The sequence below is a fragment of the Megascapheus bottae genome, chromosome 6 (genome assembly GCF_031878675.1).
Source record: "Megascapheus bottae isolate mThoBot1 chromosome 6, mThoBot2.hap1, whole genome shotgun sequence".
Taxonomy (NCBI): Eukaryota; Metazoa; Chordata; class Mammalia; order Rodentia; family Geomyidae; genus Megascapheus; species Megascapheus bottae.
In genome coordinates this window covers 61,953,793-61,976,880 of record NC_143514.1, presented here as the reverse complement: position 1 = coordinate 61,976,880, position 23,088 = coordinate 61,953,793, and the positions used below count along the sequence as shown (strand labels likewise).

The window sequence follows — 23,088 nt, the reverse complement described above, 5'->3', positions numbered from 1 at the left end:
CTTAGCCCCATATAAATTGGTTTGAAAGGAAAAAAAAAGTCCCAAGGTGATTGTTAGCTTCATAGCAAAGCAAAAAGCAACAGCCTTTCTCCTGGGAAGTGAAGAAGCTTTCTATTGCTATGGCTCCCATACCAGACCTGAAAAAAGGTTCACCTGCTGGGAACGGAAGATGGTGGAGCGGTGTGTATACATCCCACCAAAGAGAAAATGCACGTTTTATACCCAGGGATCCTATTTCACATTTGATTTTTCAGACAGTGTGGAGAACCAGGTTAACACATTTTCTTCTCACCATTGGTTCACGTAGTGCTGGGCTGAGGCAGGCTTGTTATGTACAGAGGTAAATAGCATAGACACACAGAGGAAGGAGATAACACCTTAGCAGTTTAAGGATCTTAGATTCTTGGCACTCAAAGGAGCTTTGCATCCTTTTCATGAACCAGTTTCATCAGGAAGAGGCTAAGGTTGGGGAGGGAAAGGATTTTTCACAGGTAGCTCAGAAACTTTGTTACTATTGGGCTCTCAACATAGCAGGCTTATATTAAACTTAAACTCTAGGGATTCAGTTGTGTGTATGAAAAGTTCAGGTTTCATACCTGAAATTCTGCCACCTGAAATTTTGGGATGGGTCAAAAACTGCTCAAGAGAAGTGTCAAAAGATGGTTGTGGCTGGGAGAGGTAGCTAGTCAGGAGACTGAGATCTGAGGATCACAGTTCAGAACCAGGTTCAAAGCTAGCCCAGGCAATACAAAGCTGTGAGACTCTTATCTCCAATTAATCACTAGAAAATGGGAAGTGGGGCTGTGGCTCAAGGGTAGGAAGGTAGCCTTGAGCTGAAGAGCTCAAGGACAGGTCGCAGGTCAAAGTTCAATCCCCATGATCCCCCCACCCCTAAAAAAAAAAAGAGATGGTTGTGTTGGGGCCAGGTGTGTAGCCTAGTGGTAGAGTGCTTGCCTAGCATGCACAAAGTCCTGGGTTCAATTCCTTGGTATCACATACTCAGAAAAAGCCAGAAGTGGTGCTGTGGCTCCAGTGGCAGAGTGCTAGCCTTGAGCAAAAAGTGTCCAAGGTCAGTGCCCAAGCCCTGGGTTCAAGCCCCAGGACTTGGGAAAAAAAAAAAAGAAAAGAAAAAGATGGCTGCGGGGAGGGGGTGGGGAAGGGAAATGGGTACAAAAACGTAAGAAGGGATATCAATATGTAAGAAGTAATGCACCCTCTCTCTGGCGAATATAACTGTAACCCCTTTGTACATTGAAATAAAAAAAAGAAAAAAAGATGGCTGCAAGATACAAGTATCAAATACTTTAGTTGGGCTTCTCTTGGCGTTAATCTGATGAAATAATTACCTTGATGAATGCAATCCAATTTTTACCAATTACTTATGCTCTAAAATCACTCATTTATGGGAACATGAAATTTGGAGCCAAGGTTAAGAAAGAGAAGTTAGGAAATGCAACTGGATAGTCAACCATGTTTTAAATCTTGCCCATGTTCCATGGGCTCAGAACTTTACATGCACTTTTTTTTTTTTTTTTTTTTGCCAGTCCTGGGCTTGGGCTCAGGGCCTGAGCACTGTCCTTGGACTTTCTCAAGGCTTAGCACCCTACCACTTGAGCCTCAGCACCACTTCCAGCTGTTTTTCTATGTATGTGGTACCAAGGAATCGAACCCGGGTCTTCGTGCATGCTAGGCAAGCACTTTACCACTAGGCCAAACTCCCGGCCCTTTACATGCACTTTCTTAACGTCAAGTTGAAATAGTTACCTTCATTTTATCAAGAAAGAAAATGGACTCTTAATTTTAAATCCAAGGTCACACAGATGGAGGATTTGGAATTAAATAGTGTCTGTTTCATTCTGTATGTGCTGTTAGGTATGTCATCACCCCAGCCCAGCATATTTGGTGTGATGAGACCATTTAAAATATAAAGGACAATTGATAGATGCAACCTACCCTCAAGTATCAAATGATGGAAGGTAAAGGTGACATATAAAGACTGAGAAAAGAGGAGGGCTTTTTTTTGTTTTGTTTTATTTTGTGGGAAGTCAATAACCTTTTCAAGTTTGTTGCTAGTTGTAGGTGAGAGGTAAACTGAACCCTTACCAAGATTAGGCTATCATGCATGCATGATCTCATGCTTTCTGCCCACAATCCTGGCAGTCATGCAGCCACATGCTTCTATTGTTCTCCACTGCTCAACAGATGTCTCTGTGCTAAGGTGAAGGGTGTGTGTGTGTGTGTAAGGGTCACTCATGTTGAAGCAGTTCTATGGCACATACCATTCTTTGATAGTTCTAGGGCTCCCAGATAGGAGCACCTGCCTAAGAGTGGAGCTGCTGCCCCCTAGTTGTCCCTGCAAAGTTTAGAACTGAAAGAGAAAGTTTCCTTAGATGCAATGTGGCCCTTTTGTTAGTTTGTTTTACCTTATGTAATGGGTTTGTCTTTTTGAAGTAAGATTCCAATGTTTTCCTAATGTCTCAGCTAAGAACAATTCATGCCTGTGTGCCTACTTAGAAATATTTAGAGTGGTCCTGCTTTCAGCCCCACTGATAATGGACTTGGTGAACTACTTGTGGATGCAGACTGAATACATGCAGTCTAGAGATAGCATACCTCGTTTTCTGTCCACCTCTGTCCATTCATCTACATGAAGCACATAAAAAGAAAACATCAGTTCATAAAGCAAGAATACATTATTTTCATGGAGGTTTTACAAATACTAATTCTAATTATCTGTCTTATGAAACTTCATTTTTTTGCATTTGTATTTAATGTCTCAGATGAATACAAACTTTGAAGCCAGCATTTGCCGGGCATGATGGTTCACACCTGTAATCCTGGCTAATCAGGAGGCTAAGATCTGAGGATGGAGGCTCAAGCCAGCCTGGGCAATAAAGGTGAGATTCTTATCTCCAATTAACCACTAGAAAACCGGAAGCCAGCCCAGGAAGGAAAGCCTGTTGAGACTCTTATACTCAATTAACCACCAAAATAGCTGAAAGTGGGGCTTGGCTCAAGTGCTAGAGTGCTAGCCTTGTGCACAAAAGCTCAAGGACAGTATTCGGCCCTGAGTTAAAGCCCTAGGACCAGCACAAAACAGAAAAGCCACACAGATCCTTTGAAGGCTTTTAACAACACTACAATTCTAAGGAAGAATAATCATTTTTTTTTTTTTGCCAGTCTGGGCTTGAGCTCAGGGCCTGAGCACTGTCCTTGGACTTTCTCAAAGCTAGAACTCTACCACTTGAGCCTCAGCACCACTTCCGGCTTTTTTCTATGTATGTGGTGCCAAGGATTCGAACCCTGGTCTTCGTGCATGCTAGGCAAGCAGTCTACCACTAGGCTAAACTCCTGGCCCCTAATCTCCATGTTTTAATTTGAAATTTTTGTTAATGTGTACTTTTCCTTGCTAGACTATAGTTGGACATGTTCAAATCAGAAAACCTGAAATGCAGGGGCCAGGAGTTTGGCCTAGTGGTAGAGGGCTTGCCTAGCATGCACGAAGACTCAGGTTTGATTCCTCGGTACCACATACATAGAAAAAAACCAGAATTGGTGCTGAGGCTCAAGTGGTAGAGCTCTATCCTTGAGAAAGTCCAAGGACAGTGCTCAGGCCCTGAGCTCAAGACTGGGACTGGCAAAAAAAAAAAAAAAGAAAAAAAAAAGAGAAAACCTGAAATGTGAATTAAAGGAAAATGATGTCAATATTTGTTTCCATTGTACTTAAAAAAATAAATATGTTCTCACTTGCTTTTTCATCCATGGAGGCATTCTACTGCTTGAGCCATGCCTCAAGTCTGGCATTTTTGCTGGTTAATTGAACAAAGACTTCGGCCTGGGCTGGTTTTATACAATGATCCTTAGATCTCATACTCTGAGTAGCTAGGATTCCAGGTGTGAGCCACCAGGGCCCTCCCTACTCTTCAGATGTACATTTTACATCCAGATGCCTGGCTTCCATGTAAGAGAAAGAAGTAATAGTAGGACAACTTCAAAGAAAGCTCCTATGGGTTAAGATAGGCAGAGGTCAAGAGGAGACCAGATCAGGAAAAATACACTTGGATATGAGAATCTGAGGATTCTTTATGGGTTGGAATCTCACTCTACCGCTTAACAGCTGTGTAAAATTCAAACAACTTTTTAAATTCTAGTTTCCTATTATGAGGACAATGATAGCACCTACCTTATAGGGTTGCTGGGGAGATAAATGGACTACACACACCCCAAACATTTAGCTTTCTTTTTCTAGTTCCATTTTCTCTACCGAAGGACTCTGAAAATCACCCATAAAGGATTAAAAAGTCTTTTTTTCCTTTCCTTAAATTTTTGGAGAGGATTTCCATCTAGATAACCACCTTCAGATAAAGAGATCTACACACATGTACATTTCATCCCTGTTTTCTATTATTTTTCCAGATGGCTTATTTGTGACAATTCTATTTTTAGTTCTATTTTTGAGTGGGGGTTAGGCCCAAGGCTATCCAGTGCTGGATGTTAAATCGGAACTAGAAAAATAAGAAAAACCTTACTGCTATGTATACTTCAGTGCACCAGGTGAACAGCTCCTACCAATCCAGCAGGCACACCCAGGTCACACGCTCACTAGGCTATGCAGAATCTCCACTACAAAGATATTTCTGAGAAGTCACTAAATTTTCCTTGCAAGAGCCACAGGCTTTTGGAGAGGTTTCAGAGGAAAGGTACTGGGAAAGCAGCACCAGGTCTGGCTTTAAAGCAGATGTTGGCTTCTTGGCCAAGATGTCCATGCTGTCAATCTTTCTGTGGCATTTATAACTCAGGTGGTCTAGTGTGATAGGCTTAGGATAATTTGATAAGGGGTCTTGGATTCTTTTTTTTTGCCACTCCTGGGCTTGAACTCAGGGCCTGAGCACTATTCTTGGACTTTCTCCAGGCTAGAACTCTTCCACTTGAGGCACAGCACCACTTCAGGCTTTTTCTATATATGTGGTAACTGAGGAATCAAACCCGGGTCTTCATGAATGCTAGGCAAGCACTCTACCACTAGGCTAAACTTCCACCCCTCGTTGATTCTTTTAAAGGTGTGTTTGGGAACAGTGGTGCATCAAGGGGTCCATCTTCTCTCATACAGTGACTTTACTGTGCACTGAATGGAACTTGCAAGTGTAAGTGGGGAGTACCAGGCACTCCAGATGTCAAGGAGCCTCCCTACCAGCAGAGGGCACTGGAGTGCTGTGGGCACGCACCCATTTTCTCCTGAAGAGGCAAGGCAGTCACCACACTGGTTTCTATTATTTCTCAATATGACTTTGTGACAATTCCTCTTTACATTTTAAGTGGGAGGCAGGCACAAGGCTAATCCAGAGTAAAACTGCCAGTTTTTCCTCACTGTGACACTGTAATGTGCATGTCTTCAAAAAAATATTTTTAAAAATCACTTGAAGGGCCTAGGCCCCAGTTTCCTCTTCTATAAAATGACAAATACAAGCAAAAGTTAAGAGGGTCTAATGGTGAGTGTTTTTAAGAGGACAGGAGTGAGGCAAAAGTAGCTTTTGTTGTCTTGCTATTGCTTAAAAGATGTGGGACAACATTCAATACGCAATGCTCACAAAAGTTACCCCATAAAGAACATACTTCCTTTCTGTTAAATGTTAAACTAAAGCTGTTTTGTGTGTGTGGGGGGGAGAGGGGCAGGGACTGCAACATCTGCGTGGCCTTGTGGGAACAGGGATGGCCTCCTGGAGACCAATTAGTCATGTAAGAGAATGAAAACATCTAGAAGATATATTGTTTTTATTCAAAACTTCCATAAGGAATACTTTATCATGTCTGGTATTCTGTCATAGTGGCTTTGGCTCCCTCTCCTGCAGCCATACCAACTTTAAAACAGTGGAAGGGGAACAGTCAAGTGTTTCTCAGCTTTTATAATCTTATATGTTCTATCTTGCTTTATATTCAACTCCCTATCAGCAAACTACTTTCTGCTCTTTTTTTTTTTTTTTTTTTGCCAGTCCTGGGCTTGAGCTCAGGGCTTGAGCACTGTCCTTGGACTTTCTCAAGGCTAGAGCTCTACCACTTGAGCCTTAGCACCACTTCCGGCTTTTTGCTATGTATGTGGGGTACCAAGGAATCGAACCCGGGTCTTCGTGCATGCTAGGCAAGCACTCTACCACTCGGCCAAACTCCTGGCCCCCTTTCTGCTCTTTCTTTCCTTCTTTCCTTCCTTCCTTCCTTCCTTCCTTCCTTCCTTCCTTCCTTCCTTCCTTCTTTCTTTCTTCCTTTTCTTTTTTGCCAGTCCTAGGGCTTGAATGCAGGGCCTGGGCACTGTCCTTGGGCTTTCTCAAGGCTAGTGCTCTACCACTCTACCACGTGGCCCTTTCTGTTGGTACTGAGGAATCGAATCCAGGGATTTGTGCATGCTAGGCAAGCACTCTACCACTAGGCCATGCTTCCAGCCCCACTATCTGCTATTTTTGTTATAAAATGAGTGGGTATATTAGATGCCTTTTTTTTCTTCAAAGTCCTCTTTCTTCTGATCTTAAAGAGCTCCACAAAGAGCTGGGTGCTGGTGGCTCACACCTATAATCCTAGCTACTCAGGAGGCTGAGATCTGAGGATCTCAGTTCAAAGCCAGCCTGGGCACAAAAGGAACTGAGACTCATCTCCAATTAACCTCTAGAAAACAGGAAGTGGTGCTGTAGCTCAAAGTGGTAGAGCACTAGGCTTGCGTTGAAGAGCTCAGGAACAGTGCCCAGGCTCAGAGTTAAAGCCCCATGACTGCCCCCCACCCCCGCCAAAAAAAAAGGCTCCACAAAGATTCTGATCCATTCTTTCCACTCCCAGGATGAGAGCATGGCCAGGCATACTGGTTATTGGTTAGGAACATGAGCTTGGAAGCCTGATAGCCTGATGCCTTAGGTCTTTCAAATCCTCCCATTTTCCTCACATCAGCTCTGCAACCCTGAGTGAGCAGCTTTTGTCCTTCCATCTGAAAAATATTAACTATGTGATAGAACAGTTGTGGGGATCAAAATGTCTTGATACGTGGCAAGTGCTTCATTTTAAAGTTTGTTATTGTTGTCATTAGGAAGACAGTTTCTAGTTTTAGAATCAGTTACTGGACTGGACTGATCAGTAGCCTACTGCCAGTGAATGCACACGAGCCCGATCAGTTTCTATTCAGCTTCTCACATGGTGTGATATCAGCCAAAAACTGTGGAATGAATGTGTGAATGTGAGTTACTAAATATATCAGAAACTGTCAAAAACAATACAGCAAAACCAGAAAGGTGGTCCTGGGGCTTGAACTCAAGGCCTGGGCGCTGAGCCTCTTCGTGCTCAAGCCTAGGGTTATAGATACTGTGCCCTTTCCTTTCTTTCTTCTTTCCTTCCCTTCCTCTTCCCTCTCTCCCTCCCTCCCTTTCTCTCTCTCTTTCTCTCCCCTTCTTTCTCCTCCCTCACTCTCTCTCTCTCTTTCTTTCTTTCTTTCCAGTCATGGGAGTTGAACTCGGGGCCTGAGCTCTATCCCTGAGTCTCTCTGTGTTCAAGGTTAGTGCTCTACCACTTATGCTGCAGTTCCACTTTCCTTTTCTGTTTATGTGGTACTGAGGAGTCAAACCTAGGGCTTTATGCACGCTAGGCAAGCACTATACAACTAAGCCATATTCTCAGCTTTTTCTGAGTTGTTTATTGGAGATCTCACCCTTCTGAATAGCTAGGATTACAGGCATGATCTATTGGTACATGGCTTAAAAAGTTCTTTTTTTTTGTTGTTAGTTGTGGGGCTTGAACTCTGGGCCTGGGCATGCATTTCCCTGAGTTCTTCAGCTTAAGGCTACCACCCTATTCATTGAGCCACAGTGCCACTTCTGGTTTTCTGTTGGTTAATTGAAGATAAAGAGTCTCACAGACTTGGGCTGGCTTTGAACTGCAAACCTCAAATCTTGGCCTCCTGAGTAGCTTAGGATTACAGGCCTGAGCCACCACGCCCAGCTTTAAAAAGTATTTTAAGTGTAATTTTATTAGTGTACCAGTATATATCAATTGTAAAAAATAGTGGGTTTCGTTGAAGATAAAGACTGTAATAAAGCGGTGGGGGGGAGGGTAAAGGGTACCAAGACATGTGAAAGGGTATCAATGTATGTGAATTAATGCACCTTCTATATGGCAAATATCATGTAACCCTTATATTAATTACAATAAAAAATATATAAAAAAGACTATAATAAAGAGTTCTTAAAGTTTCCCTAGTATTCAAAGGGTCTGGCCTAGACTTCATTTTTTCTGCCCCCTGGTCCTGGGGCTTGAACTCAAGGCCTGGGCACTGTCCCTAAGCCTCTTTGTGCTCAAGGCTATCTCTACCACTTGAGCCACAGTGCCACTTCTAGCTTTTCCTGAGTAGTTTAGTGGAGATAAGAGTCTCATGGTCTTGGCCAGGAGTTTGGCCTAGTAGTAGAGTGCTTGCCTAGCATGCTCTAATACCCAGGTTTGATTCCTTGGTACCACATACATAGAAAAAGCCAGAAGTGGTGCTGTGGTTCAAGTGGTAGAATGCTAGCCTTGGGAAAGCCCAAGGACAGTGCTCAGGCCCTGAGTTGAAGCCCCAGGACTGGCCAAAAATTAAAAAAAAAAGTCTCATGGTCTTTCTTTCCCTGTCTAGCTTTGAACAGTGATACTCAGGTCTCAGCCTCCTGAAGTAACCAGGATTATATGCCCCACTAGATGATTCCCCCCTCCTCCTCTTCCTTTTGCTACTCTTGGGCCTTGAACTCAGGGCCTGGGCACTGTTCTTGGACACTTTTTGGTCAAGACTAGTGCTCTACCACTGGAGCCACAATGCTACTTCCAGCCTTTTCTGAGAGTGTGGTACCAAGGAATCCAACCCAGGGCTTCATGTATACTAAGGGAGCAGTCTACCACCAGGCCACCCTCCTGACCCTTACCTCTTCTTGAACACCAAATACCTGTCACTCCTTGCATTAAGCATGTTAAATGCACTGCTCATTTCAACCTTACAACTTTGCTTTCAAGTACATGGTACTATTACCATTCTATGGAGAAACAGACAAATAGACATTACACTCTAAGGTCATACAACTAGTTTAGTGGCACAATTTGAATTGGGGCCCAGATCTGTATGATTCTAGAGAGTATACTCTTAATGACTAGAGTTTACATTGTCTCTCAAGATATAGACTTCCAACAAAGAACCCTACCCTGTCATGCCACCATTAGCCTGAATGAAATCAGACCATTTAGGCATCAAGGAAAACAGAACCCTCTGGAGGAAGAAGTAATAATGCCATATAAATCTGCCAATTTATGCTCTGTTCAATAAAAATTTATGAAGTACTGATTTACTAAGTGTTCCAGCAAGGTGCTAGAGTATGAAGATGAATAAAGTAATAAAGTGGGGGGAACTGATTCAGTATAACATGGCCAAGTAATAAAAGGTAAAGAGAAACAGCTTCAGGAGCACAGACGCTATAAGAATTCAGGCAGACCCGCCGAGCACAGGGCTCATGTCTGTAATTCTAGCTACTCAGGAGGCTGAGATCTGAGGACTGCAGCTCAAAGCCAGCCCGGGCAATACAAAGCTGAGAGACTCTTAACTCCAATTAATCACTAGAAAACAGGAAGTGGGGCTGTGGCTAAAGGGTAGGGTGGTAGCCTTGAGCTGAAGAGCTCAGGGACAGTACCCAGGCCCAGGGATAGGATGGTAGCCTTGAGCTAAAGAGCTCAGGGATAGTGCCCAGGCCAGAGTTCAAGCCCCATGAACCTCCCTCCTCGCAAAAAACCAAGAACAAAAACAAAGAATTCAGGCAGACTCTTTACTCAGGAGATGTCTTGAGAGAACCATGCAAGTGGAAAGGGAAGAATGGAGGAATGGCTCTTCCAAGCATGGAGAGATGAAGGATGTGATTTAAAGATGTGTAAGCAGTTTGGTATTATTTGAATAGTGAAGTGGGAGACAGTGGGGGAAGGCCTCAAAATGACATGCACAGGACATAGCCAACATCTGGACAAACACAGGAGACTAACAGGGACTTGAGCAAGGTGGGTATGGATAGATCTGTACCTTAGAAGGCCTGTTGGCAACAATGGGCAAAATGAATGCCCCACTTTTTCTGTTTTATAGGTAATTCTCATCTCTTTATGCATGAAATTGGACAGGATTACACAGGCACAATGGTTAACAATATATATGCTTGACATTGATTGCACATAGAGACTATTGGAGTGAACAAATAGTAAGCGGCCATTTTAGTTGCCTTTATATCAACTTTTCTGCCTCTATCTTGAAAATACAGTATATCCTTTATATTTAGACCCAAGTAATTTGGCAAAGCAGTTGTTTGCTGAGAGGGAAGGAAAAGAGTGGCAGTGTTTTTAGTGGTCATTTTGTGGGAATTGCATATGCTGTGCATGTGAACCAGATTTTGTAATTTAGAAGCGTTCTGATATTTTCACAGTTCCCTTCCAACACTTGCAGAAGAAAAGAGTTTCCCCCCCTAAAGTTATCTGTATTATTTTAGAACCTTGTATTTTTTAGAAACCACTTCTGCAATGAGAGAGATTTGTCTCCAGCTCGTGTAGGAGGATATTCTGGTACAGGCATGGAGGATCAGAATCTGTTCCATAGGGGTAAAGGATGCTTAGCCTAGCAAAGACTAAAGTTGCTGGGTGGTACGCATATGGGATCCCATTTTGGGTTTTCAAGAGATTGGGAAATAATTTCTCCTATTTGAAGAGATGGGGAAATGGAGCCATCAGATTCTCTAGTTATGGCCAATCAGTATTAAGTGCTTCAGCTGGGAAAGGACCTTTTGGGGGACAATTTAACTCTAGAGGTGCTTCAACTGCACAGGAACTGCGTCTTGTGAGAAAGGCCCCTGGCTGTGTGTGAAATGCAGAGGAGATGGTGTGGCTGTTGCGTGTTTCACGGCAGCAATGAGGGGGCCGTGGTACTACTGGTCAATCAGTAGGAGAGGGGGTGGTCAGGCTACGGCGAGGGAGGGGCTGAAGGGTGCAGGTCTGGCGGTGAGGGCCAGACCCCTCTCACCTTTGCGGGCCTTGTCTCCCGGGATGTTCTGGGCCCGCAGCCGCTGGTCCAGGACGTAAAGCATCTCCCCGCCCAGGTTCAAGAAGAGCAGCGGTAATGTCCTCACCGACATGGTCCCGGGAGCCAGCAGGGCAAGTAAAGTGCCCCAGGGCTCCGAAGCCTGTGGCCTGGAGGCCCTACCGCGTCCCTTAACCAGTTGCTAGGGCAACGCCGCAATGGTGAAGGCGAGCCAATCAGAGACAGGTTTGGTAGGAAGTGTCTTAAGGGCTTGATGCTCATTGGGCTAGTTGAAAGAGCTCGCCTCAGGGGATGGGTCCAGGGCGGACACGGAAGGCTTTGGAGTCTGCGGCTTGGCGGATCCTGGGAGGTTGGACCAGCCAAGTGGGGAGGGCCGGTCGGGGGGTTCGTGGGCCCAGCCAGCCCCAAGCTCTGGCTCTGGCAGGGAAGCCCCTCATCCGCCTGGCCCTCAGAAGGACCTTGGTAGGACTCCCTACTCCCCGTCCCCTGGCTGTGATCTTGGGCAGGTTTGGGAAGCTTCTCTGTGAAGTAGAAGTAACTCCCACCTCACAGGGTTGCTCAGATTAATCAGATGGAAAAAGCATTCAGTAAATGACCAGCAGCCATTCTGTTAAATAGGGGGAAGGAGGGATGTCCTTTAACCGTAGGCATCTTTTTTTTTTTTTTTTTTTTTTTTTGCCAGTCCTGGGCTTGAGCTCAGGGCCTGAGCACTGTCCTTGGACTTTCTCAAGGCTAGAGCTCTACCACTTGAGCTCAGCACCACTTCCAGGTTTTTTTCTATGTACGTGGTACCGAGGAATCGAACCCGGGTCTTCATGCATGCTAGGCAAGCACTTTAACCACTAGGCCAAACTCCCGGCCCCGTAGGCATCTTCTTGAAGCAGAGGTGGGAAACCTTTTTTTCTGCCAAGGAACTTTTCGATATCAAACATTATTCATAGACCATGTGAAATTAGTCACTTAAAAGTTATCCTGCTCTATCTGGTCAACTATTAACCGATCCCCTATGTGATGGCTAGAATTGCTTTTTAGTGAGGCATGTGCTGTTAGCTGGGTATTGATATTGATACACTCAAGTGCTTGTCTAGTTTTCTGTTGATCCTTCTGGAACATACTTGGTTCATTATGATGGTGAGTTTTGAAGAAAACTGTTTGCAGCAGTAAGTTGTTTGGGGCAGAGATGCATATTTTCATGAATGTCTCCTCAAAGTGAGAATTTTATCATTGCTTATGTAACATTTACAGAGAAATAGCAGTGGAATCATACCTAGCTTTCAGCTCTTGACAACCCTGGAGCTGAATGGCTTAATGTTCTAAGTTATCAGGCACTTTAGCCTGGCTTGTAGTGATAACTAACTTTGCTAAAGAACTTTTTTTTTTGTCCTGGGGCTTGAACTCTGGGCCTGGGAGTTGCCTCTGAGCTCTTAAGCTCGAGGCTAGTTCTCTACCCCTTTGAGCCATAGCATCACTTCTGGTTTTCCTGGTGGTTAGAGATAAGAGTCTCCAGGACTCTCGTGCCCAGCTGGCATGATCTCAACCTCTTGAATAGCTAGGATTAACGGTGTGAGCCACTGGCACCTGGCAGGCAATAGCATTGATTTTTATTTATTTACAAGTGGCTTTCCAATTCACTGAGTTTAGTTTTAGTTATAATGATACTCCAGATTAACGTTTTTTTTCATTGCTGCTAACACATGATGGCCACAAAATGAGGCACACAGGTTTGACTTAAACATCAACCAATCAAAAAAACCATTCACTTGTCCATTTCTCTGAAAAGCAGATATTCTGCATCTTTTATTTGTAGTTGACCATTTGTAGAATATTGTAACATTTAAGTTTTAATACCTATTGAATATGTGTCACCAATAGCATAATCATTTTGCTTTGAAGTTCTAATCTTGCATCTTGGAATTGGAACATATTGTTTGTGTCACTGGCTCTTGAGGTCTTTTCTGTGTACTGTAATTTCCTTAATCTTCATTCAGTGATTATGGAATGGAGTTACTGTTTGTGTTGACAAGTTGATGACATTGCTGTCAGTATTCAGTGGCAAGGTCATCAATTTTTTTTTTTTGGCCAGTTGTGGGGCTTGAACTCAGGGCCTGAGCACTGTCCTTGGACTTTTCTCAAGGCTAATGCTCTACCACTTGAGCCACAGTACCACTTCCAGCTTTTTTCTATGTATGTGGTACCGAGGAATTGAACCCGGGCCTTCGTGCATGCTAGGCAAGCACTCTTCCACTAGGCCAAATTCCTGGCCCCAAGGTCATTAATTTTTTGAGGAATCATTCATTTCTTTTTTTTTTTTTTTTGCCAGTCCTGGGCTTGGGCTCAGGGCCTGAGCACTGTCCTTGGACTTTCTCAAAGCTAGAGCTCTACCACTTGAGCCTCAGCACCACTCCTGGCTTTTTTTTTTTTTCTATGTATGTGGTACTGAGGAATCGAACCCAGGTCTTCATGCATGCTAGGCAAGCACTCTACCACTAGGCCAAACTCCCGGCCCCCATTCATTTCATTTTTGAGGAATCATTCATTTCATTGCATCTTGTCTTGCCATCACCAGACAGTTGTTAATACTCTTGTAGCTTGTACACTCAGCCTGCCTAGCATTGACTGTCCTCTGATTCACCACAGTGTAGACAGATGGGCTATGGGCAACCAAAGGGAAGCATATATATGATTCACAATATAAATTTTTGTGCCACCCCTGGAGCTTGAACTCAGCTTGTTTCTCTAGTTTAGCTAGTGCTCTACTACTTGAGTCACAGCTTCACTTCCAGCTTTTTTTGGTGATTAATTAAAGAAAAATAGAGTTTCACGGATTTTCTTGCTTGGGTTGGCTGGCTTTGTACTGTGATTTTCAGATCTTAGCCTCCCAAGTAGATAGGGTTACAGGCATGGGCCATTGGTGCCTGTATACACTTAAAATAAATTTATGTTAAAAAAAACAACAAAAAAATAAATTTATGTTGCTCTTAGACTATTGAATTTTGAGGCCCACCTAAGGTTGCCTTGCAGGGCCAGCCCAAATAGTTTCATGGCTTTATATGTCCCATGGACTCGATATTCCCCACAAGTACTTGAAACAATGCCTCAGCAGATCCAAACTCCATTTTTCATTATACAAAGCTGGCTTAATCCTGAGGGCCAGGACTTAGATATCCCTTCCCTGTTCTCTTAAGCAGGCCTCCTTTGATATTTCTCTCCTTTGATGGCAGTGAACCTTTTTTACCTCCATCATGAGTTCCTGTGTCACTGTCTGGCCCTCTGTGCATAACAACTTCTGACTTCAATGAACAACTATTCCTGTCCATTTCAATACCTTTTTTTTTTTTTTCCTTCATTCTGGCCCTAGGCTTCAGTCCGGAGCCTGAGTGCTGTTCCTGAGCTTTATTTGCTCTACTATTTTGAGTCACAGCTCGAATTCCTGGTTGATAAGTTGCATGGATTTTACTGCCCAGCTTGGCCTTGAACTTCAATCCTCAGACCTTAGCCTCTTAGGTAGGATTACTGGCATGAGCCACTGGAGCCCAGTAGATTTCAATACTTCTAAAACCTACCAGTCATCTTTTCCTCTAAGGTAGACTGAAGCCTTGAGCTTTGGCTTTTGAATCTCCCTGGACCTGTTAATTATCAGTCACCAAACTCTCCATTAGTTAACCTTTCTCACAGTTATCCTATAGTTTTCTTTCTGTTATGTTCCTTCACTCTACAGCACTGACTGCTAAGCCAAATTTCAGAAGATACTACTTCAATATGACATATCCTTTTAGTAGCTTCCTGCCTTCTGGCAGACCACAATCTAGATGTGTTGGCATGTACTTGAAACTCTAATGACTCCAACTGCCTTTCCAGAGTATTCCTCTAGATCATCTTTAACTCCCCCCTACCCCACTGCCTCCTTTGTGGGCATTGTGTCCATATCCTCCAGAAGGTTGCATCTTGATATACACCAAGCTAAAGTCCTTCAGGTATTAACATCCTCATCCATGGTTTTCTTTTCCTCCTCTTACCAGCCAAGCCTTTTGAAATCTTCTATACCTACATTCTTGAGTTTCTTTTCTATTTTTTTTTGGGTCAGTTGTGGGACTTGAACTCTGGGTGGGCCTGGCTGCCGTCCCTGAGCTCTTCAGCTCAAGGCCACTTCTGGTTTACTGGTGGTTAATTGGAGATGAGTCTCACAGACTTTTTAATGCCCTAGCAGGCTTTGAACCCCGATCCTCAGATCTCAGCCTCCAGAGTAGCTAGGATTAAGGTGTGAGCCACTGTGCCCAGCTTATGAATACACAACTCAGCATTAGGAGTATATATTTGCTGAAAGCTGCCAGTTGTTTTGGATCTGGTTATTTTGCCTGGTTTGTGCACTGTGCTAAAGGGCAGGAAGGCAAAAAGTAGCATCATTCCCTTGTGCCAGACCCTCAGGCCTGATCAGTGGGGTAAGGGCAGACTTTGTGTTCCAGGGCTGAATGAATCAATTCCTCTCCCTCTCTCAACCCCAAAAGAACACTATTGTTTTTCCCATCACTCTGTAAGGCAGACAGAAGTAATTGGAACAGACTTTATTTATTTTATTTTTTTTGAGTGTCTCTGGTCAGGTTTTGGAAGGGCTCTCTGGGATCCCCTGGTTTTCTTGTTTTGGGGCTGTAGCTGCAGCTTTTAAGGCTTTTTTTTGTTTCTTCAGCTTTTGCTTCTCCTGGAAGACCTGGAGGTTGAAAGGGAAAATCTTAATAGAGCAGGTTTCTGGAAACTTGTCTCCCTCTAGCCCCCTTCAAAGAGGTCAGTGGCCTGTGAGTTCCCCGGTGTTAGTTCTAGGCATGTCAGAAACAAATGGTCCTTCCTTCAGTCTCTCCACCCCAGTCTATAGTGAGGCTGACCAAAGCACCCATGTGGTCTCATACCCGAAGGCACAGAGCCCTTTTGTTCAAGAGGCGGTGATGAGGTCTTCTGCAGTACAGAGGGGTGATGGTGTATTCAATCTTCAGCTCCTTGCATATCTTCTCAAATACATCATAGTTGACCATACGGAGGTTTTTGAGCAACTTTTTCCTCTTGGCAGTGCTCATCATAAGATAGCGCTTCTGGGATTTGTCCTGTAGTTTAAAAGATTCTGTATTTCAATATACCTTGTCCTGTATTTTAACTCTGTATTTGAATATTCTATAGATGAGTATATTGCTGTTTGTAGTAAAATGATGTTTATTTATTACCTGAGCATATTCAGGGGCATTGTCCTTGGGATTTCCTCAAGGCTAAGGCTCTGTCACTTGAGCCATAGCACCACTTCTGGCTTTTCTATGTATGTGATACCAAGGAATCAAATCCTAGTGCTTGCATGCTAGGCAAGCACTCTACCACTAGACCAAACTCCTGGCTCCAGGATGTTTTATTTTTTTCATTTTATTGAAACCTTATGAAAATTGTAGTTGAAGGTGGTACTGTCATTCTTCACATTTACAGATGGGAAAATCAAGGCTCAAAGATATTATCTTAGAACTGTGGGTACTGAGATGGGGCTTGAAATGGGGTTTCCTGTTTCATGCTCTTTTTCTATTCCACCTATAGCTTAGCAGACTTGTCATTTGGGGCTGAGAGGGGGAGGCCTGGGGTCTGTGCTGGATGCTGCTCTATGAGGGCCCTCTGCATTGAGGCTGTGGTTCCATACTCAAATGAACACAACTGTAATCTCCAAGGTATATGATCAACCATTTTAGGGGGAACACCGAAGTACCAGGCCTGGTATTGGTTCAGTTTGTATTCATTACCACGTATTAATAAATACAACCTCAGTTTTTTTTTTTGGGGGGGGGGGTCAGTTGTGGGGCTTGAACTCTGGGCCTGAGTGCTGTCCTTGAGCTCTTCAGCTCAAGGCTATTTCCCTACTCTAGGAGCCACAGCACCACTTCTGGTTTTCTAGTGGTTAAATGGGGATAAAAGTCTCATCCTGGGCCTTGAATTCAGGGCCTGGGCACTGTCCTTGCACACTTTTTGCTCAAGCGTAGCGCTCTGCCACTTAGGCCACAGAACCACTTCTGGCTTTTTCTGTGTATGTGGTACTGAGGAATCAAACCTAGGGCTTTGTGCATGCTAAGAAAGTATTCTTCCACTAGGCTACACTCCTAGCCCCACACATTCTTAATTATAGTAGCTCTGTGCCAAATGTTCTGGGGAGATGTGGCATAATGGTTAAGAATATGGGTATTATGGGGCTGGGAGTGTAAAAGTGGTTTAAAAAAAGAAAAAAAAAGGCTCTGTGTTCAATCCAGTACTAAGAAAGGAAAAAGGCAAGACTGCCTCACTTCAAGTCTTATCATCACTTCTAGCAATATGTTAAGTAACTTTATCATGGCACAGCTGGACTGGTCCTCTCGAAGATGGGTAAGAAACAGGGTTACACAAGATGGTGCATGTTAAGCACTTAGCATGGGTTTAAAGACTGTCTATGCATTAGGCTGTGGGCTTTTATGATTTTGTGTAATCCTTACAATTCTGTGGGCAGGTTCTCTTATGATTTCCACCTTACAGTTCAAAGAACCAATACTCAAGCCTATAACTTCCCTAAAGTCACACAGCTTGTTGAGGTACAGAGCTGGGTTTTGAACATGTCAATCTGATTCCAGTTATGCAGTCAACAGACATTTATTAAGCATCCAGTATGTATCAGAGCTCTGCAGTTTGTGTTCTTAACCACTGGTGACATCAGTGGAGCCCTGGCAGGGGCCTATGGGTCCTGTAGAGGTGGGAGCACAGTTTTTTCTCTATTGCAGTTGAAGAGCTGGCACTCAGTCACAGGCACTGGCTTCATATGACCCACAGACCCATTTCTAACTCATCTGCTTTAGACTGCTACTGTTTAGCTATGAGTGGTATCCAGAGTTTACCTTTTGGTGTTTCTGCATATGTTCTTCCAAACTGTGGATCTTGACGCTCAAGGAAACAACTGAAACCACAAACCACAGAGGAAGGAAGAGCCCAGGCTTGCATTACATTTTAAAGAATTTAAAGAAAACACAATCACCAATACTCTCTATAAATCACAAAGCACCTTGTATTTCAAGATCTCAAAAGACTGGATTATCTTTGCTTTGGCAATCAAAGTCTAAGGGAAATTCCTTGTTTTTAAATAAAAGCATTTTAATCAAGCAAAAGCAAATAGCATTATTTTTATTCTGTTTTGTTTTGTTGCCAGTCCAGGGGCTTGAACTGAGGGCCTGGGTACTGTCGTTGAGTTTCTCAAGGCTAGCACTCTAGCACCACTTCTGGCTTTTTCTGTGTATGTGGTACCGAGGAATTGAACCCAGGACTTCGTGCATGCTGGACGAGCACTCTATTGCTAGGCCAAGTTCCCAGCCACAAATATCATTCTCATTACATGGGAGAATTAGATTACCACACTAATTATTATGGTTAATGATTTAATACTGTACTAGAGGCCCTAGCCAATGCAATAAGATAAGATCCTGAATTGGTTAAGGGTCTATTCCTTTCCTCTCCTCTGCCAGCTGCTTTCACAACCAGTTTTCAGAATTCTCAGCTCCCACTCAGCTCTTAAGGCCTTGGGAATATTTGTCCTTTACATTTCCATTTATTCGTTTTCCCACCTGTGTTGTTACGATTGGGCAAAGTAGCAGTTGGCTCCAAGAAGGCCCCAGCAGGCCCTTGCCAGTACATAGTTCTGTAAGCACTGCAATAAGAGTAGTGGGAGCCATGGCTCCTGCACACCACTTGCTGTAAAGTAGAAAGACTGAGATAGGTTTCAGTTCCTGGGGCAGGCAATATGAGAGAAGGAACTGGCCTTCAGAAATCTGGGTTAGGGGCAAACTTGTGGTTAAAAAGGACATATCTTATCATCTTGCCAGTGTCTTGGCAAACACTCTAGGGCATTTCAATAGTGATAAGTGGAAAGGTGAGGTAAAATACACAGCTCTTCTGTGGTTAAGATGGTCCCAACCTGGCTAGGGTTTAAGGCAGGCTAAGGGAAGCAGAAACTCATCTCATAGCCTCTTCAATGGTATCAGTAGTTACTAAGAACTCTGCCAGCTATGGGAAAATAAAACAGGAAGCAGGAGGAGGCAGAGGCTATAATGGAGGCCAAAGGCAGGGGAAGAAACTTGTAGGTCCACATAGGTGCAGCATGCTTTCAGCTCATGGTACTTGTGATAGCTACTTCACTGTTCTCCGAGTCAGTGAAGATAAACTGCCCCCAAAGCAAGGGAGAGGTGGTGGGGTTCCATTAACATTTAGTAAAGGATACTTCTAGTTCCAGCTTGAAACCAAAGTAAGAATTTATGCCCTTGGGAATATCAGACTATTATCATAGTCCATGATCTTTATTTTTCAAGATGTGTTTACATCCTCAAGCTTCTCATTATCTGCCATGAAGTCATAATACTGCTGTCATGCCTCTGATCTCTCCTCACTTGTAGACTAGGCAGCAGAGGTTCCAGAGAGCATGGGTGTCAGGATCACAGGGTCTGGGATCTGGAGTACAGGTCCTTCATGTGTTGCCCTTTCCTAAACCACATCTAAGTGTACTTGTAGACTAGGCAAGGGCCCTAAACTAGGTACCACTGAGCTGATGTGCCCGCCGCCTCCCCCCGCCCCCAGCCCCTTGACCAACTTCGAGCCTCTAGGGATCTGGTGTCCTCAGGGTTCGCCATGATTTTGTTCATCAGCTGTTCTTGCTTGATTTGTAGCTTCTCTTTCTGTTGAAGAGACAGATCAGGAGTATTTGTATAAGCTGCCACCCCGTAAGAACTAACCTGCTTGTTCAAAAGGCCACAGGTGCAATTACTGCATCCAAGCTCATAAGGCTCAGGTCTGGGACTTCATTGTGCTTACCACTGTCTTGGCTGCTCACATCTACGTGAGCCTGAGACAAAGGCCACCAATAAGAGATGTTTGTTGGATGAATGCTTCCAAAGTTTACTCATTTGTGGATGCTTCTTTGAGTACCATCAATGCTTGTCAGATGTTTGGGGTACAACCAGGGAACAAAACTATCTCTGTTCTTACAGGCTCAATCTAGGAGTACTGACTGACAAATGGACACAAAATAACAGTGGGGGTAAATGTTGTGATTGTGAAGCATGGGGTGGAGGTGCTCTCTAAGGTGGGAGGAAGTCCCAGGAAAGAGGGTTGAATAAGGCCTGGCATACTCACCTGGCTAGCCATTTCCAAAGACAGGACTCTCTTCACAACTTCATCAACCCTGTTGAACAACCACAGCAACGATAAGTATGAGAGAAGAAGGGAAAAGGGAAGAAATGTGGTTTTCATTTTAGTTTAAGAAGAAGGAGACTGGCACAGGTGGCTCATGCCTGTAATCCTAGCTACTCAGGAGGCTGAGATCTGAGGATCATGGTTCAAAGCCAACCATAGCAGTAAACTCTGTAAGACTTTTTTTTTTCCCCCTAGTCCTGGGGCTTGAACTTAGGGCCTGAGCACTGTCCTTAGGCATTCCTCAAGACTAGTGCTCTACCACTTAAGCCACAGCAGCACTTTCTGTTTTTCTGTGTATGTGGCACCAAGGAATCAAACCTAGGGCTTCATGCATGCTAGGCTAGCACCCTACTACTAGGCCATGCTCCTGGCCAAGTCTGTGAGATGCTTTATCTTCAGTTAAGCACCAGAAACTGGAAGTAGCACTGTGGCCCAAAGTGGCAGAGCACTAGCCTTGAGCAGAAGAGCCCAGGGACAGTGTCCAAGCCTGGAGTTCAAGCCCCATGATTGACAAAAAGGGATTCCCCTTTTAGTTGGAATATAGCACTCACTCTCTCTCTCTCTCTCTCTCTCTCTCTCTCTCTCTCTCTCTCTCTCTCTCTCTCTCTCTCGATACTTCAAGCCAAACTGTACAGTGGACAGAATTAGAGAGACAGCCTTGCAAACTGATGCTGAAGTATCTGGCTTTGGTATCTGTCGGTCCTGGATTTAAACCTCAGCTCTGCCCTTTAGGTAATACGGGACATGGGGCAGCTTAATAATAATCTAGTAAATGGGGGCACTGTTCTCTCACAGGGAAGACACAGAAGTGAAAGATTTCTACACAGACCCATGAGGCATCTTAACTCCTAGATATCTAGTGGTCCAAGGCCTTCAGAGTACAAATGCAAGCTAGAAGTAGATGCCCTCCATGACAGCCACACTACCAGTCCCTGTAGCTCTCTGCCTCGTCTATAATCGAGCTTCAAATACAGCAGGCCTCCTTTCAAAGCCACTCCTTCTCCACTTGTCTGCCAATTCCCCCCAGGTCTCCCTGCTTACCTGTTAATTCCAGGGACGTTCCGGTAGTCTCTGAGCAGCGTGGAAAGGGGTGGGTCCCCATCTTGGTTGGGCTGGACTGTGGAACGCGGTAAGGGACATCAATGAGCTCCCTGCTCATTCTCCCACAGTCTCGCCGCCGCCACCCCCCCACCCCCCCCCACCTCAAGGCCTCTTACCTGGCTTCTGGCTGGCGTGTCCGCGGGCAGCCTGCAGGAGAAGGCCTGGGCGGATCGGGGCGGGGGGGGGGGCGAGACATCCATTTCCTTAAGTCGTGGGGCCTGGATTCCCCGCCCGCCGCCCCCGCCCCCGCCCCGGGTCTCTACCGCGTCCGCTCCCCCACCGCGCCCGCCCCTTCCCTCCACCTCCGCCAAGCCCCACGTCCCAGCTCCTCACTTGGAGGCTGCAGGCCCCACCGGGCTGAGGGAAGCCTGGCGCTCGCCCTGCTCGACAGCCCAAAGACTGAGGCGTGGGTGCAAACCGAACTCAGAGCCCTCCACGCCGCCCTGAGCATGGTGACTCCCGATCCCCACGGGGGCCCAAGCCACGGACAAGGCCACCGCGCTCCCTCCACCCTAGGGACCAGGGCGCCGCCGGGATGGTTCAGGCTCGACCAATCGAAGTGGCTGCGCAGTCAACCCAGCCGAGGACCGAGAGAATGGATTGGTGGGCGGGACACGAAGATCACAAGGCATCATGGGATGGAGCAGTTCGGCTGGCCGGATTGGGGCGCTGGGCTGCATAGGTGCCATGCTGCGCTCTATGAACTCCAAAATGCCACTTTCCCCCTTTTTCCTTGTCCTCGTCAGTCCTCTCCTATTTTCCTCACCTTAGGCCTTAGTTGCTTTGGGGCATCTGTGGGCCTGGCTCCCTGGTCTCCTCAAACTAGTTAGTATTTTCTTTTTTGGCCTCCTGAAATTGCTGGGCTGGAATCCCAATCTCGTTACCATCACCAGAAAATTAACGGAGCCGCATGTCTGCACCATGAAATAGTAAACCTTCAATAACTTCATGCTGTGAGATTTGTGAAGTGAACTGGGTGTAAGGGAAACATTTGATCTCTGAGGCAGACTCACGCTCCCCGTGCCTTTTCTTCGAACATTTACTTTAGAAAACTTGTAAGAGGGAATTCTTTCTCTACTCTTTCAAGATGTGTGGAAATCTCTATTTCTTTTTAATTAAAAAAGTTTTTTTTTTTTTTTTTTTTTGTAGGTCATAGGCCTTGAACTTGGGCCTGGACGCTGTCTCTGAGCTCTTCAGCTCAAGGCTACCACACTGCCCTTGAGCCAAGCCCCACTTCCCATTTTCTAGAGGTTAATTGGAGATAAGAGTCTCAGGTCCTTTTGTGCCTTGGGCTGGCTTTGAACCCTGATCCTCAGATCTCAGCCTCCTGAGTAGCTAGGATTACAGGTATGAGCTACCACACGCAGTGATGTGTGGAAATCTTACAAGTCAAGTAAACCTCTTGCCAGTTTCACAACCCAGGAACATTTTTCTCAAGGACTTGAGAGAATCATCTCTTTGAAATATAATCATTATAGATAGTGATGTCCTAACTTTTGGTTTATTTGGAGGGATCCCTAACTTCCAAGTTGCAAACCTTTCTGTAACAAATAGATGAGAAGTTAATTTTTCACTTTGGATAAAGGCTATTAAGTGCAGATGGCTACCATACTTATCAGGCATTTTTAATGTGAACTTATGTATGACAAAAATGGTACTGTCAAATCCTATTAATTGAACCTAGTTATTTTTTATTTTGCGAAAGT

At 44.7% G+C, this 23,088-nt stretch overlaps 2 protein-coding genes across 4 annotated transcripts in view; both read right to left on the bottom strand.

Annotated features, from left to right (window-relative positions):
* Positions 1-11,231, bottom strand: part of Oscp1 (organic solute carrier partner 1) — a 35,107-nt gene extending 23,876 nt beyond the window's left edge. For 2 of the 3 annotated variants that reach the window (XM_090335209.1, XM_090335212.1), the window contains exons 1-2: positions 11,042-11,231; positions 2,614-2,643 (exon numbers count right to left, since the gene is read on the bottom strand). In XM_090335209.1, the coding sequence (XP_090191335.1) occupies positions 2,614-2,643; positions 11,042-11,153 (142 nt within the window). In that variant the 5' untranslated portion in view covers positions 11,154-11,231. The remainder of the gene's footprint in view (positions 1-2,613; positions 2,644-11,041) is intronic. The other variant, XM_090335210.1, reaches the window with a different exon arrangement.
* Positions 11,232-15,606: 4,375 nt separating this feature from the next.
* Mrps15 (mitochondrial ribosomal protein S15) lies at positions 15,607-21,947 on the bottom strand. The gene is made up of 8 exons (XM_090335207.1): positions 21,716-21,947; positions 21,499-21,543; positions 21,323-21,398; positions 20,222-20,270; positions 19,680-19,764; positions 17,941-17,999; positions 15,961-16,152; positions 15,607-15,764 (listed from the first exon to the last, which is right to left on the bottom strand). Exons 1-8 carry the CDS (start codon positions 21,831-21,833, stop codon positions 15,654-15,656), a joined length of 735 nt encoding a protein of 244 aa, XP_090191333.1. The 5' UTR covers positions 21,834-21,947; the 3' UTR covers positions 15,607-15,653.
* Positions 21,948-23,088: the final 1,141 nt, after the last annotated feature.

Coding starts and splice junctions, on each gene's coding strand:
- Mrps15 (XM_090335207.1), bottom strand. CDS start 21,833: ATGCTCAGGGCGGCGTGGAGGGCTCTGAGTTCGGTTTGCACCCACGCC. Junction 19,765..20,221: donor CTTTGGAAATGGCTAGCCAG/GTGAGTATGCCA, acceptor TCTCTTCAACAG/AAAGAGAAGCTACAAATCAA. Junction 16,153..17,940: donor ATATGCAGAAACACCAAAAG/GTAAACTCTGGA, acceptor TTTAAACTACAG/GACAAATCCCAGAAGCGCTA.